Raw genomic sequence first — 15,222 nt, 5'->3', positions numbered from 1 at the left:
GTACTGCATCAAAAAACGACATCCGTGTGTAAAGGATATCATAACATGGGCTCAGGAACACTTCATAAAACGACTCTCAGTAACTACAGTTGGTCGCTACATCTGTAAGTGCAAGTTAAAACACTACTAAGCAAAACCAAACCCATTTATCAACAATATCCTGAAACGCCGCTGGCTTGGCTGGGCCCGAGCTCACCTAATATGGACTGATGCAAAGTGGAAAGGTATTCTTTGCTTTGACGAGTCCACATTTCATATTATATTTTGAAACAGAGGACGTGGTGTCCTCCAGAACAAAGAGGAAAATAACCATTCGGATTGTTATAGGCGCAAAGTTCAAAAGCCAGCATGTGTGATGGTATGGGGGTGCATTAGTGCCCAAAGGCATGGGTAACTTACACATCTGTGAAGGCACCATTAATGCTGAAAGGTCCATACAGGTTTTGGAGCAACATTAGTTGTCATCCAAGCAACGTTCTCATGGACGCCCCTGCTTATTTCAGCAAGACAAGTGTTACAACAGAGTGGCTTCGTTAAAAAAGAGTGCGGGTACTTTCCTGGCCCGCCTGCAGTCCAGACGTGTCTCCCATCAGAAATGTGTGGCGCATTATAAAGCGTAAATGACTGAAACTCTACATAAAACAAGAATGGGAAAGAATTCCACTTTCAAAGCTTCAACAATTATTTTCTTCAGTTACCAAATGTTTATTGAGTGTTGTTACAAGAAAAGGTGATGTAACACAGCGGTGAACATGCCCTTTCCCAACTACTTTGGCACGTGTTGCAGCCATGAAATTCTAAGTTAATTATTATTTGCAAAAAAAATAAAGTTTGAGTTTGAACATCAAATATCTTGTCTTTGTAGTGCATTCAACTGAATATGGGTTGAAAAGGATTTGCAAATCATTGTATTCTGTTTATATTTACATCTAACACAATTTCCCAACTCATATGGAAACGGGGTTTGTAATATATTTTCTAAATATGACATAAACCTTCCTAATTGTTAGGAATCCCACCGTTTATGTTATACATGCTTCACTGATGAAAGTATTTAGTAAGCACTGTTTTGTCCAACCAATTTCAGCCATCTTTGAACTCATCGTAGTTTGTTTTACAAGCACAACTTTCTCCGAAGCTGATAATATACTTCACTATTTTTTCAAATATTAGAAATACTGGTAACGTGTGTACATATTGTATTAGCTAATGTAGTTCAGTCGCCAATAATGATATTGATGCTAGTATCAAAATGCCAAATATCAGCGCCGATAATCTGTGGATCCCTAATTAGTTTTGTGTGTCATGCAGAGTTTAGTTTTCCGACATGGTCCCCGTGAAAGTGGACATTTTGTTGTCGTCGTAACGCGGTGAAAGCCATAAAAAAAGAGGAGTTGATGAACATAAATGTCTAGTTTCTGACCCGGAGTGAAGGAAGTAAGGGCCACAAGGCACTCGTTTCCTGCTCTCACCATTGTCTCCGCTCGTTTCCTCGCCAGGCCGTCTCTCAGCAAGACCTGGTCTACATGGCGATCCAGATCGCGTGCGGAATGAGCTACCTGGCCCGGCGAGAGGTCATCCACAAAGACCTGGCCGCCAGGAACTGTGTGTGAGTGGCCCACTTTCCCAAAGTCCGAGGGCGACCCCCGGTAACCTGGCTCTTCCCCACAGCATCGACGACAACATGCAGGTGAAGATCACGGACAACGCCCTGGCACGAGATCTCTTTCCCATGGACTACCACTGCCTGGGGGACAACGAGAACCGGCCCGTGCGCTGGATGGCTCTGGAAAGCCTGCTGGACAACGACTTCTCCAGCGCCAGCGACGTGGTGAGCAAACGTCTCCTTAGAACAGGGGTAGGGAACTTATGGCTCTAGAGCCAGATGTGGCTCTTTTGATGACTGCATCTGGCTCTCAGATAAATCTTAGCTGGCATTGCTTAACACGATAAGTAATGAATAATTCCACTGGTAATCAGTGCTAAAAATAACGTGCAAAATATAAAAAATTCTCATGCATTTAAATCCATCCACCTGTTCAAGAAGTCGCATTAATGGTAAGAAGTATTTTATGTCACAATGGGGGGGGTCGTTCTCCCAGGAAGGCAGACGGACTACTCGGGACATGGCATTTAGGTAAAAACATGATTTAATTTAAACTAAAAAAAGATACAAACAAAAATCGCTCACAGTGGAGGCACAACTTGGGCTAAGGAACAAAGCTAACGCATAAACAGAATATGAACATAAATCCAACAAAACTTGGCATGTCATGAAGCACGAAACTATGGCAAGGCATGAAACAAGTCAGCACAGAGCAAGAAAAGATCACATTGACGCCAGGGCGACTGACTGGCAAATACGAGCTTAAATACTGCCTCTGATTAGTGCTCGGGAAGCAGGTGAGCAGGCATTTTGTCCACCAGAGACAGGTGGACAAAATGAGTAACCAAGGAAACCAGACAAGGGAGTGGAAAAAAACAGGAACTTTAAGAGTCCAAAGGACAAACAGCACATGGCCAAACAAAAACATGATCAACAGACATGACATTTGATTTATTATTGGTTAGCTTCAGAATAACAATGTTATTAAAAAGAATAAGAGACTTATTATACTCTAAAAATGTTGGTCTTTGTTAAAAATGCACACATTTAGTTGTATTCAGTGTTAAATAATATGATATGGCTCTCACGGAAATACATTTTGAAATATTTGGCTTTCATGGCTCTCTCAGCCAAAAAGGTTCCCGACCCCTGCCTTAGAGCTTTGATCAAGTCAACACCCAGCAGACCTGCTTTGTTTTGGAATGTGCGGCTTCTTCCTCGCCCTGCTTTTTATTGTTGTTTTTTGTCATTTTGCTCCTGGGTTTTACTTCCTGTTTGTCTCAAAGTCCTTCCTGGTCCACATAAAACCAGAACCCAAACCGGTCTGACGTTGATACCCTGATTTTCAATTCACGGCATGAAGCCCATGTATGAAATCACTTCGTTCAAAACTTTGCAGCTGCTTCCTAAAAACAGCACAACTTTCCTGTCATGTATATATATATATATATATACATATTTTTTTTATGCAGAATGCTCCTAAAACAGTCTCCTGTCTTATACCAGGTCTTTAACTTGTTTTTATGCTGCAGATTCCTATAAACCGCACAACTCTCATGTCATGTACTGGATCTCTGAATTGTGTTTAAGCAGCAGATTCCTAAAAACAGCACAATTCTTTGTCATAAAGTTTATCTTTGACTAGTGTTTAAGCAGCATATTCTTAAAAACAGCACAAGTTTCCTGTCACATAAAGGATCTTTGACTAGTGTTTAAGCAGCATATTCTTAAAAACAGCACAAGTTTCCTGTCACATAAAGGATCTTTGCCTAATGGTTAAGCAGCAGATTCCTAAAAACAGCACAACTCTCCTGTCATATACTGGATTTTGGCTAATTTATGTATATGCTGCAGATTCCTAAAAACAGCACAACTCGCCTGTCATATACTGAATCTTTGACTTGTGTTTAAGCAGCATATTCTTAAAAACAGCACAATTCTTTGTCATACACTGAATCTTTGAATAGTATTTAAGCAGAAGATTCCTAAAAACACCACAATTCTTTGTCATAGAATAGATCTTTGACTTGTGTTTAAGTAGCACATTCCTAAAAAGAGCACAATTATTTTTCATTTTCTGAATCTTTGCTTAGTATTTAAGCAGCAGATTTCTGAAAACAGCACAATTATTTGTCATATAATCAATCTTTGACTAGTGTTTAAGCAGTAGATTCCTAAAACAGCACAACTCATGTCATGTACTGGATCTCTGAATTGTGTTTAAACAGCAGATTCCTAAAAACAGCACAATTCTTTGTCATAAAGTTTATCTTTGACTAGTGTTTAACAGCATATTCTTAAAAACAGCACAAGTTTCCTGTCACATAAAGGATCTTTGAATAGTGTATAAGCAGCAGATTCCTAAAAACAGCACAATTCTTTGTCATAAAGTTTATCTTTGACTAGTGTTTAACAGCATATTCTTAAAAACAGCACAAGTTTCCTATCACATAAAGGATCTTTGAATAGTGTATAAGCAGCAGATTCCTAAAAACAGAACAACTTGCCTGTCATATACTGAATCTTTGACTTGTGTTTAAGCAGCAAATTCTTAAAAACAGCACAATTCTTTGTCATACACTGAATCTTTGACTAGTATTTGAGCAGAAGATTCCCAAAAACACCACAATTCATTGTCATAGAATAGATCTTTGACTTGTGTTTAAGTAGCACTTTCCTAAAAACAGCACCATTATTTTTCATTTTCTGAATCTTTGCTTCGTATTTAAGCAGCAGATTTCTAAAAACAGCACAATTATTTGTCATATAATCAATCTTTGACTAGTGTTTAAGCAGCAGATTCCTAAAACAGCACAACTCTCCTGTCATGTACTGGATCTCTGAAATGTGTTTAAGCAGCAGATTCCTAAAAACAGCACAATTCTTTGTCATAAAGTTTATCTTTGACCAGTGTTTAAGCCGCATATTCTTAAAAACAGCACAAGTTTCCTGTCACATAAAGGATCTTTGAATAGTGTTTAAGCAGCAGATTCCTAAAAACAGAACAACTCTCCTGTCATATACTGAATCTTTGACTTGTGTTTAAGCAGCAGATTCTTAAAAACAGCACAATTCTTTGTCATACACTGAATCTTTGACTAGTATTTGAGCAGAAGATTCCTAAAAACACCACAATTCTTTGTCCTAAAATAGATCTTTGACTTGTGTTTAAGTAGCACATTACTAAAAACAGCACAATTCTTTTTCATTTTCTGAATCTTTGCTTAGTATTTAAGCAGCAGATTTCTAAAAACAGCACAATTATTTGTCATATAATCAATCTTTGACTAGTGTTCAAGCAGTAGATTCCTAAAACAGCACAACTCTCCTGTCCTATACTGGATCTTTGACGTGTGTTTAAACAGCAGATTCTTAAAAACAGCACAATTCTTTGTCATACACTGTATCTTTGACTAGTATTTAAGTAGAAGATTCCTAAAAACGGCACAATTCTTTGTCATACACTGAATCTATGAATAGTATTTAAGCAGAAGATTCCAAAAAATAGCACAATTCTTTGTCATATAATTGATTTTTGATTTGTGTCTAAGTAGCAGATTCCTAAAACAGCACAATTCTTTTTCATAAACTGAATCTTTAACTAGTATTTAAGCATCAGATTCACAAAAACAGCACAATTATTTGTCATACACTGAATCTTTAACTAGTATTTAAGCAGAAGATTTCTTAAAAACAGCACAATTATTCGTCATATAATAGATCTTTGATTTGTTTTTAAGTAGCAGATTCCTAAAAGCAGCACAATTATTAGGGACATTTTCCCCATTCCAAATAAATTGGCAATTTTTCAAACTTCCACCATTTCCACGTTTTTCAACCAAATCAAACCATTTCACCTTGAACATATTCCACTCATCGTTGACATTGAAACTATCATTTTTCCAAGTTAAAAAAAAATTCCAGGAATTTCGAGAATTCCAGTTTTTTCCAACCCTTTTTTCAGGCGACTATTCCATCCACATTTTTCAACTCATTTTAACCGTTCCACCGTCAAAACATTCCTCTTAATCAGGACAAAAAACTAAGTTGTTTTCCGAACTGGAAACATTTTCGTTTTTCCCGAAATTCCTTAATACCATTTCTCAATTAAAAATCTTACTACTTCAATATTTTTCGACCGATTTTGAAAAATTCCAACACCAACCATTTCAGCTCATTCGGAACATTCACATTTTTTTGCATTTTCCCCCCAAAAAATCCCTCTTTTTTTGAAATTCTCATTGAAAAGATTGGGACATTTTTCAAACTTCCACAACTTCTGCTCAAACCATTCCAACTTCAGAATATTCAGCCTGTTCAAGAATGTTGTGCTCCCTTTCAAAAACTGTAAAAAATAAATAAATAAAAAGATCCTGGATTTCCCAAAAATTGTCTGTCTTTAGGGACATTTTCCCCATTCCAAATAAATTGGCCATTTTTCAAATTTCCACGTTTTTCAACCAAATCAAACCATTTCACCTTGAACATATTCCACTCATTGTTGACATTGAAACTATCATTTTTCCAAGTTAAAAAAAATTCCAGGAATTTCGAGAATTCCAGTTTTTTCCAACCCTTTTTTCAGGCGACTATTCCATCCACATTTTTCAACTCATTTTAACCGTTCCACCGTCAAAACATTCCTCTTAATCAGGACAAAAAACACAGTTGTTTTCCGAACTGGAAACATTTCCGGTTTTCCCAAAATTCCTTAATACCATTTCTCAATTAAAAATGTTACTACTTCAATATTTTTCGACCAGTTTTGAAAAATTCCAACACCAACCATTTCAGCTCATTTAGAACATTCACAATTTTTTTTGCATTTCCCCCCCAAAAAATCCCTCTTTTTCTGAAATCCCCAAATTTCCATGAAATTCCCATTGAAAAGAATGGGACATTTTTCAAACTTCCACAACTTCCGCTCAAACCATTTCAACTTCAGAATATTCAGCCTGTTCAAGAATTTTGTGCTCTTTAAAAAAACTGTAAAAAAAATAATAAAATAAAAAATCCTGGATTTCCAAAAATTGTCTGTTTTTAGGGACATTTTCCCCATTCCAACTAAATTGGCCATTTTTCAAATTTCCACGTTTTTCAACCAAATCAAACCATTTCACCTTGAACATATTCCACTCATCGTTGACATTGAAACTATCATTTTTCCAAGTAAAAAAAAATTCCAGGAATTTTGAGAATTCCAGTTTTTTCCAACCCTTTTTTCAGGCGACTATTCCATCCACATTTTTCAACTCATTTTAACCGTTCCACCGTCAAAACATTCCTCTTAATCAGGACAAAAAACACAGTTGTTTTCCGAACTGGAAACATTTCCGGTTTTCCCGAAATTCCTTAATACCATTTCTCAATTAAAAATGTTACTACTTCAATATTTTTCGACCAGTTTTGAAAAATTCCAACACCAACCATTTCAGCTCATTTAGAACATTCACAATTTTTTTTTGCATTTTCCCCCCAAAAAATCCCTCTTTTTCTGAAATCCCCAAATTTCCATGAAATTCCCATTGAAAAGAATGGGACATTTTTCAAACTTCCACAACTTCCGCTCAAACCATTCCAACTTCAGAATATTCAGCCTGTTCAAGAATTTTGTGCTCTTTAAAAAAACTGTAAAAAAAATAATAAAATAAAAAATCCTGGATTTCCAAAAATTGTCTGTTTTTAGGGACATTTTCCCCATTCCAACTAAATTGGCCATTTTACAAATTTCCACGTTTTTCAACCAAATCAAACCATTTCACCTTGAACATATTCCACTCATTGTTGACATTGAAACTATCATTTTTCCAAGTTAAAAAAAATTCAAGGAATTTCGAGAATTCCAGTTTTTTCCAACACTGTTTTCAGGCGACTATTCCATCCACATTTTTCAACTCATTTTAACCGTTCCACCGTCAAAACATTCCTCTTAATCAGGACAAAAAACACAGTTGTTTTCCGAACTGGAAACATTTCCGGTTTTCCCGAAATTCCTTAATACCATTTCTCAATTAAAAATGTTACTACTTCAATATTTTTCGACCAGTTTTGAAAAATTCCAACACCAACCATTTCAGCTCATTTAGAACATTCACAATTTTTTTTGCATTTTCCCCCCAAAAAATCCCTCTTTTTTTGAAATTCTCATTGAAAAGATTGGGACATTTTTCAAACTTCCACAACTTCTGCTCAAACCATTCCAACTTCAGAATATTCAGCCTGTTCAAGAATGTTGTGCTCCCTTTCAAAAACTGTAAAAAATAAATAAATAAAAAGATCCTGGATTTCCCAAAAATTGTCTGTCTTTAGGGACATTTTCCCCATTCCAAATAAATTGGCCATTTTTCAAATGTCCACGTTTTTCAACCAAATCAAACCATTTCACCTTGAACATATTCCACTCATTGTTGACATTGAAACTATCATTTTTCCAAGTAAAAAAAAATTCCAGGAATTTTGAGAATTCCAGTTTTTTCCAACCCTGTTTTCAGGCGACTATTCCATCCACATTTTTCAACTCATTTTAACCGTTCCACCGTCAAAACATTCCTCTTAATCAGGACAAAAAAACACAGTTGTTTTCCGAACTGGAAACATTTCCGGTTTTCCCGAAATTCCTTAATACCATTTCTCAATTAAAAATGTTACTACTTCAATATTTTTCGACCAGTTTTGAAAAATTCCAACACCAACCATTTCAGCTCATTTAGAACATTCACAATTTTTTTTTGCATTTCCCCCCCAAAAAATCCCTCTTTTTCTGAAATCCCCAAATTTCCATGAAATTCCCATTGAAAAGAATGGGACATTTTTCAAACTTCCACAACTTCCGCTCAAACCATTCCAACTTCAGAATATTCAGCCTGTTCAAGAAAAACTGTAAAAAAAATAATAAATAAAAAAAATCCTGGATTTCCAAAAATTGTCTGTTTTTAGGGACATTTTCCCCATTCCAACTAAATTGGCCATTTTTCAAATTTCCACGTTTTTCAACCAAATCAAACCATTTCACCTTGAACATATTCCACTCATCGTTGACATTGAAACTATCATTTTTCCAAGTAAAAAAAAATTCCAGGAATTTTGAGAATTCCAGTTTTTTCCCCATTCCAAATAAATTGGCAATTTTTCAAACTTCCACCATTTCCACGTTTTTCAACCAAATCAAACCATTTCACCTTGAACATATTCCACACATCGTGGACAATGAAACTAGCATTTTTCCAAGTTAAAAAAAATTCCAGGAATTCCAGTTTTTTCCAACCCTTTTTTGACCCTTTTTTCAGGCGACTACTCCATCCACATTTTTCAACCGTTCCACCGTCAAAACATTCCTCTTAATCAGGACAAAAAACACAGTTGTTTTCCGAACTGGAAACATTTCCGGTTTTCCCGAAATTCCTTAATACCATTTCTCAATTAAAAATGTTACTACTTCAATATTTTTCGACCAGTTTTGAAAAATTCCAACACCAACCATTTCAGCTCATTTAGAACATTCACAATTTTTTTTGCATTTTCCCCCCAAAAAATCCCTCTTTTTCTGAAATCCCCAAATTTCCATGAAATTCCCATTGAAAAGAATGGGACATTTTTCAAACTTCCACAACTTCCGCTCAAACCATTCCAACTTCAGAATATTCAGCCTGTTCAAGAATTTTGTGCTCTTTAAAAAAACTGTAAAAAAAATAATAAAATAAAAAATCCTGGATTTCCAAAAATTGTCTGTTTTTAGGGACATTTTCCCCATTCCAACTAAATTGGCCATTTTACAAATTTCCACGTTTTTCAACCAAATCAAACCATTTCACCTTGAACATATTCCACTCATTGTTGACATTGAAACTATCATTTTTCCAAGTTAAAAAAAATTCCAGGAATTTTGAGAATTCCAGTTTTTTCCAACACTGTTTTCAGGCGACTATTCCATCCACATTTTTCAACTCATTTTAACCGTTCCACCGTCAAAACATTCCTCTTAATCAGGACAAAAAACACAGTTGTTTTCCGAACTGGAAACATTTCCGGTTTCCCCGAAATTCCTTAATACCATTTCTCAATTAAAAATGTTACTACTTCAATATTTTTTGACCAGTTTTGAAAAATTCCAACACCAACCATTTCAGCTCATTTAGAACATTCACAATTTTTTTTGCATTTTCCCCCCAAAAAAATCCCTCTTTTTCTGAAATCCCCAAATTTCCATGAAATTCCCATTGAAAAGAATGGGACATTTTTCAAACTTCCGCTCAAACCATCCCAACTTCAAAATATTCAGCCTGTTCAAGAATTTTGTGCTCTTTAAAAAAACTGTAAAAAAATAATAAAATAAAAAATGCTGGATTTCCAAAAATTGTCTGTTTTTAGGGACTTTTTCCTCATTCCAAATAAATTGGCCATTTTTCAAATTTCCACGTTTTTCAACCAAATCAAACCATTTCACCTTGAACATATTCCACTCATTGTTGACATTGAAACTATCATTTTTCCAAGTTAAAAAAAATTCCAGGAATTTCGAGAATTCCAGTTTTTTCCAACCCTTTTTTCAGGCGACTATTCCATCCACATTTTTCAACTCATTTTAACCGTTCCACCGTCAAAACATTCCTCTTAATCAGGACAAAAAACACAGTTGTTTTCCGAACTGGAAACATTTCCGGTTTTCCCGAAATTCCTTAATACCATTTCTCAATTAAAAATGTTACTACTTCAATATTTTTTGACCAGTTTTGAAAAATTCCAACACCAACCATTTCAGCTCATTTAGAACATTCACAATTTTTTTTGCATTTTCCCCCCAAAAAATCCCTCTTTTTCTGAAATCCCCAAATTTCCATGAAATTCCCATTGAAAAGAATGGGACATTTTTCAAACTTCCACAACTTCCGCTCAAACCATTCCAACTTCAGAATATTCAGCCTGTTCAAGAATTTTGTGCTTTCTTTCAAAAACTGTAAAAAAAAAAATAAATAAAAAAAATCCTGGATTTCCAAAAATTGTCTGTTTTTAGGGACATTTTCCCCATTCCAAATAAATTGGCAATTTTTCAAACTTCCACCATTTCCACGTTTTTCAACCAAATCAAACCATTTCACCTTGAACATATTCCACACATCGTGGACAATGAAACTAGCATTTTTCCAAGTTAAAAAAAATTCCAGGAATTCCAGTTTTTTCCAACCCTTTTTTTGACCCTTTTTCAGGCGACTACTCCATCCACATTTTTCAACCGTTCCACCATCAAAACATTCCTCTTAATCAGGACAAAAAACAAAGTTGTTTTTCAAACTGGAAAAATTCCCGAAATTCCAGGAATTCCTAAATACCATTTCTCAATTAAAAATATTACTACTTCAACATTTCTCGATCGATTTTGAAAAATTTCAACACCAACCATTTCAACTCATTTAAAACATTCCTTTTAAAAACTTTTTTTTTTGCATTTTCCCCCCAAAAAATCTTTTTCCTGAAATCCCCAAATTTCCATGAAATTCCCATTGAAAAGAATGGGACATTTTTCAAAGTTCCACTCAAACCGTCCCAACTTCAAAATATTCAGCCTGTTCAAGAATTGTATGCTCCCTTTCAAAAACTAAAAAAAAAAATTAAAAATCCTGGATTTCCAAAAATTGTCTGTTTTTAGAGACATTTTCCCCATTCCAAATAAATTGGCAATTTTTCAAACTTCCACCATTTCCACGTTTTTCAACCAAATCAAACCATTTCACCTTGAACATATTCCACTCATCGTTGACATTGAAACTATCATTTTTCCAAGTTAAAAAAATTCAAGGAATTCCAGTTTTTTCCAACCCTTTTTTTGACCCTTTTTTCTGGCGACTGCTCCACCCACATTTTTCAACCCATTTCAACCGTTCCACCATCAAAACATTCCTCTTAATCAGGAAAAAAAACAAAGTTGTTTTTCAAACTGGAAAAATTCCCGAAATTCCAGGAATTCCTAAATACCATTTATCAATTAAAAATATTACTACTTAAACATTTCTCGATCGATTTGAAAAAATTCCAACACCAACCATTTCAACTCATTCAGAACATTCCATTTGAAAAAAAATTTTTTTTGCATTTCCCCCCCAAAAAATCCTTTTCCTGAAATCCAAATTTCCATGAAATTCCCATTGAAAAGAATGGGACATTTTTCAAAGTTCCACTCAAACCGTCCCAACTTCAAAATATTCAGCCTGTTCAAGAATTGTGCGCTCCCTTTCAAAAACTGAAAAAAAATTAATATATTTTAAAAAATCCCCAGATTTCAAAGAATTCTCCGTTTCTAAGGACATTTTCCCCATTTCAAATGAATTATCAATTTTTCGCACCTCCACAAATCCAACATTTTTCAACTCACTCATCCTGGACATTCAAACTAAGTCTTTCCCAAGTTCCAAACCAAATTCCGCTTATCCTGGGAAATCAAATGCTTTAACGTTGAAAACATTCCAACATTCAAACAATTCTTACAGTTATACTTCATTCTGTCAGCATTGGAGTATTCACATGCAATTCCTTCAGTTAGTGCCTCATCTATTTCATTTATAAACTACTTTCAGACTGTAACTGTAATTGTTATATATTGTATGTATGATATAGACATAACATAATATATTATATCAATATATAAAATATACTGTACATATATTATGTAAATATTACGGTCTAGTATTATATAATTGGTCTATTTATACCTGCATTGTCCATTCCATCCTTACCCTTTCCATCTTTTGTAACTGAGCTACTGTGTGGAACAATTTCCCTTGTGGATCATTAAAATGTGTCTAACTCTATGATTTTAGCCAAAGGCAAATTTTTGCTGCCACACGTAGGAAACCGGTCCGTTAAAGTAATGCATACATTAAACCGGTTCCTGGTGGAAAAAAGGTTGAGAACCCCTGCTGTAGATTTAACAGTAAAAAAAACAAAAACTGGCAGCTCAGGCGCCCTAGAATTGTACTGTAAAAATGAAAGTGATAACATTTTTTGTTTTCAATGTACAGTAATCACACCATAAAAGTTAAAGGGGAACATTATCACAATTTCAAAATGGTTAAAAACCATAAAAATCAGTTCCCAGTAGCTTGTTGTATTTTTTGAAGTTTTTTTCAAAATTTTACCGGTCTCGGAATATCCCTAAATAAATCTTTAAAGTGCCTTATTTTCGGCTCTCTGCGAAGACACTGGCCATTTCCCTGTGACGTCACACAGTGCTGCCAATGTAAACAAACAATGGGAATACCACAGCAAGACATAGCGACATTAGCTCGGATTCAAACTCGGATTTCAGCGACTTAAGCGATTCAACAGATTACGCATGTATTGAAACAGATGGTTGGAGTATGAAAATATTGAAGAAGAAACTGAAGCCATTGAGCGAATAGCTATTGACGCTATTCATAGCCATAGCATGGCCGAAATAGCTGCGTTAGCATCGCCGGTAAAATGTGCGGACCAAACGATCAGGATTTTCGCATCTTTTGACACTGGAGCAACTTAAATCCGTCGATTGGTAAGTGTTTGTTTTGCATTAAATGTGGGTGGAAGGAAACGTAATATAGTTGCAAATGCATCTGCAGGTTATCCATACATTTCTGTGCCATGTCTGCTTTAGCACCGCCGGTAAATAGCATGTTAGCATCGATTAGCGTAGCATGTTAGCATCGATTAGCTGGCTGTCAACATTAACAAAACTCACCTTTGTGATTTCGTTGACTATCGTTGCAAATGCATTTGCAGGTTATCCATACATCTCTGTGCCATGTCTGCCTTAGCATCGCCGGTCAAATGTGGAGACACTCTGGCACATTCAATGGGGGTCTGGCGGCAGACACTTTGGCATCTTGGGGCCAGCGGTGCAACTTGAATCCCTCCCTGTTAGTGTTGTTACACCCTCCGACAACACACCGTCGAGGCATGATGTCTCCAAGGTTCCAAAAAATAGTCAAAAAAACGGAAAATAACAGAGCTGAGACCCGGTGTTTGTAATGTGTTGAAAATGAAAATGGCGGGTGTGTTACCTCGGCGACGTCACATTCTGACGTCATCGCCTCCAGCGCGATAAACAGAAAGACGTTTAATTTGCCAAAATTCACCCATTTAGAGTTCGGAAATCGGTTAAAAAAATAGATGGTCTTTTTTTCTGCACCATCAAGGTATATATTGACGCTTACATAGGTCTGGTGATTATGTTCCCCTTTAAGGTAAAAGAGCATGTTTGCTTAGACTTAAACTTCCTTCTTATTGTCATTCATATTTGAACTTCACAGTACAGATAAGAACAACATTTTGTTGCATTAGCTCAAGGTAGTGCAGGATAAAAAATCAATAAGGTGCAGATATAAATAAATAGATTACTTTACAGATAAATATATTGCACTTTTGCATATGCATCCACGTTTATGGATGTATGTTATATTGTCTCTGCAGCATCACGTGGACCGGTTCCTCTCTTTAAGAAGGGGAACTGGAGGGTGTGTTCCAACTATCGTGGGATCACACTCCTCAGCCTTCCCGCTAAGGTTTATTCAGGTGTACTGGAGAGGAGGCTACGTCGGATAGTCCAACCTCGGATTCAGGAGGAACCGTGTGGTTTTCGTCCTGGTCGTGGAACTGTGTACCAGGACTATACTCTGGGCAGGGTTCTTGAGGGTGCATGGGAGTTTGCCCAACCAGTCTACATGTGCTTTGTGTACTTGGAGAAGGCTTTCGACCGTGTCCCTCGGGAAGTTCTGCTCAGAGAGTATGGGGTATCGGACTGTCTGATTGTGGCGGTCCGCTCCCTGTGTGATCAGTGTCAGACCTTGGTCCGCATTGCCGGCAGTAAGTCGGACACGTTTCCAGTGAGGGTTGGACTCCGCCAAGGCTGCCCTTGGTCACCCATTCTGTTCAGAACTTTTATGGACAGAATTTGTAGGCGCAGTCAAGGCGATGAGGGGATCCGGTTTGGTGGCTGCAGGATCAGGTCTCTGCTTTTTGCAGATGACGTGGTCCTGATGGTTTCATCTGGCCAGGATTTTCAGCTCTCACTGGATCGGTTCACAGCCGAGTGTGAAGCGACCGGGATGAGAATCAGCACCTCCGAGTCCCTGGTTCTCGCCCGGAAAAGGGTGGAGTGCTATCTCCGGGTTGGGGAGGAGACCCTGCCCCGAGTGGAGGTGTTCAAGTACCTAGGAGTCTTGTTCACGAGTGGGGGAAGAGTGGATCGTGAGGTGGACAGGCGGATCGGTGCGGCGTCTTCAGTAATGCGGACGCTGTATCGATCCGTTGTGGTGAAGAAGGAGCTGAGCCGGAAGGCAAAGCTCTCAATTTACCGGTCGATCTACGTTCCCATCCTCACCTATGGTCATGAGCTTTGGGTTATGACCAAAAGGACAAGATCACGGGTACAAGCGGCCGGGTGGCGGGGCTCTCCCTTAGAGATAGTTCGAGAAGCTCTGTCATCCAGGAGGAACTCAAAGTAAAGCCGCTGCTCCTCCACATGGAGAGGAGCCAGATGAGGTGGTTCGGGCATCTGGTCAGGATGCCACCCGGGGCCGCTTGTAAGAGGCCACGGGGAAGACCCAGGCCTGGGAACGCCTCGGGATTCCCTGGGAAGAGCTTGACGA

General features: G+C 37.1%; 1 protein-coding gene across 3 annotated transcripts in view; it reads left to right on the top strand.

Annotated features, from left to right (window-relative positions):
* Positions 1–15,222, top strand: part of ryk (receptor like tyrosine kinase) — a 131,435-nt gene that overhangs the window by 99,481 nt on the left and 16,732 nt on the right. For all 3 annotated transcript variants that reach the window (XR_009804358.1, XM_061887889.1, XM_061887888.1), the window contains exons 13-14: positions 1,500–1,609; positions 1,672–1,831. Coding sequence is in view for 2 of the 3 variants with exons in the window: in XM_061887889.1 (XP_061743873.1) it covers positions 1,500–1,609; positions 1,672–1,831 (270 nt within the window). In the remaining variant the exon portion in view is untranslated. The remainder of the gene's footprint in view (positions 1–1,499; positions 1,610–1,671; positions 1,832–15,222) is intronic.

This window comes from Nerophis ophidion, linkage group LG26 (assembly GCF_033978795.1).
Source record: "Nerophis ophidion isolate RoL-2023_Sa linkage group LG26, RoL_Noph_v1.0, whole genome shotgun sequence".
In the NCBI taxonomy this organism is placed as follows: Eukaryota; Metazoa; Chordata; class Actinopteri; order Syngnathiformes; family Syngnathidae; genus Nerophis; species Nerophis ophidion.
Note: the sequence above shows the minus strand (reverse complement) of the source record. Positions and strands in the feature narration are given on the sequence as shown.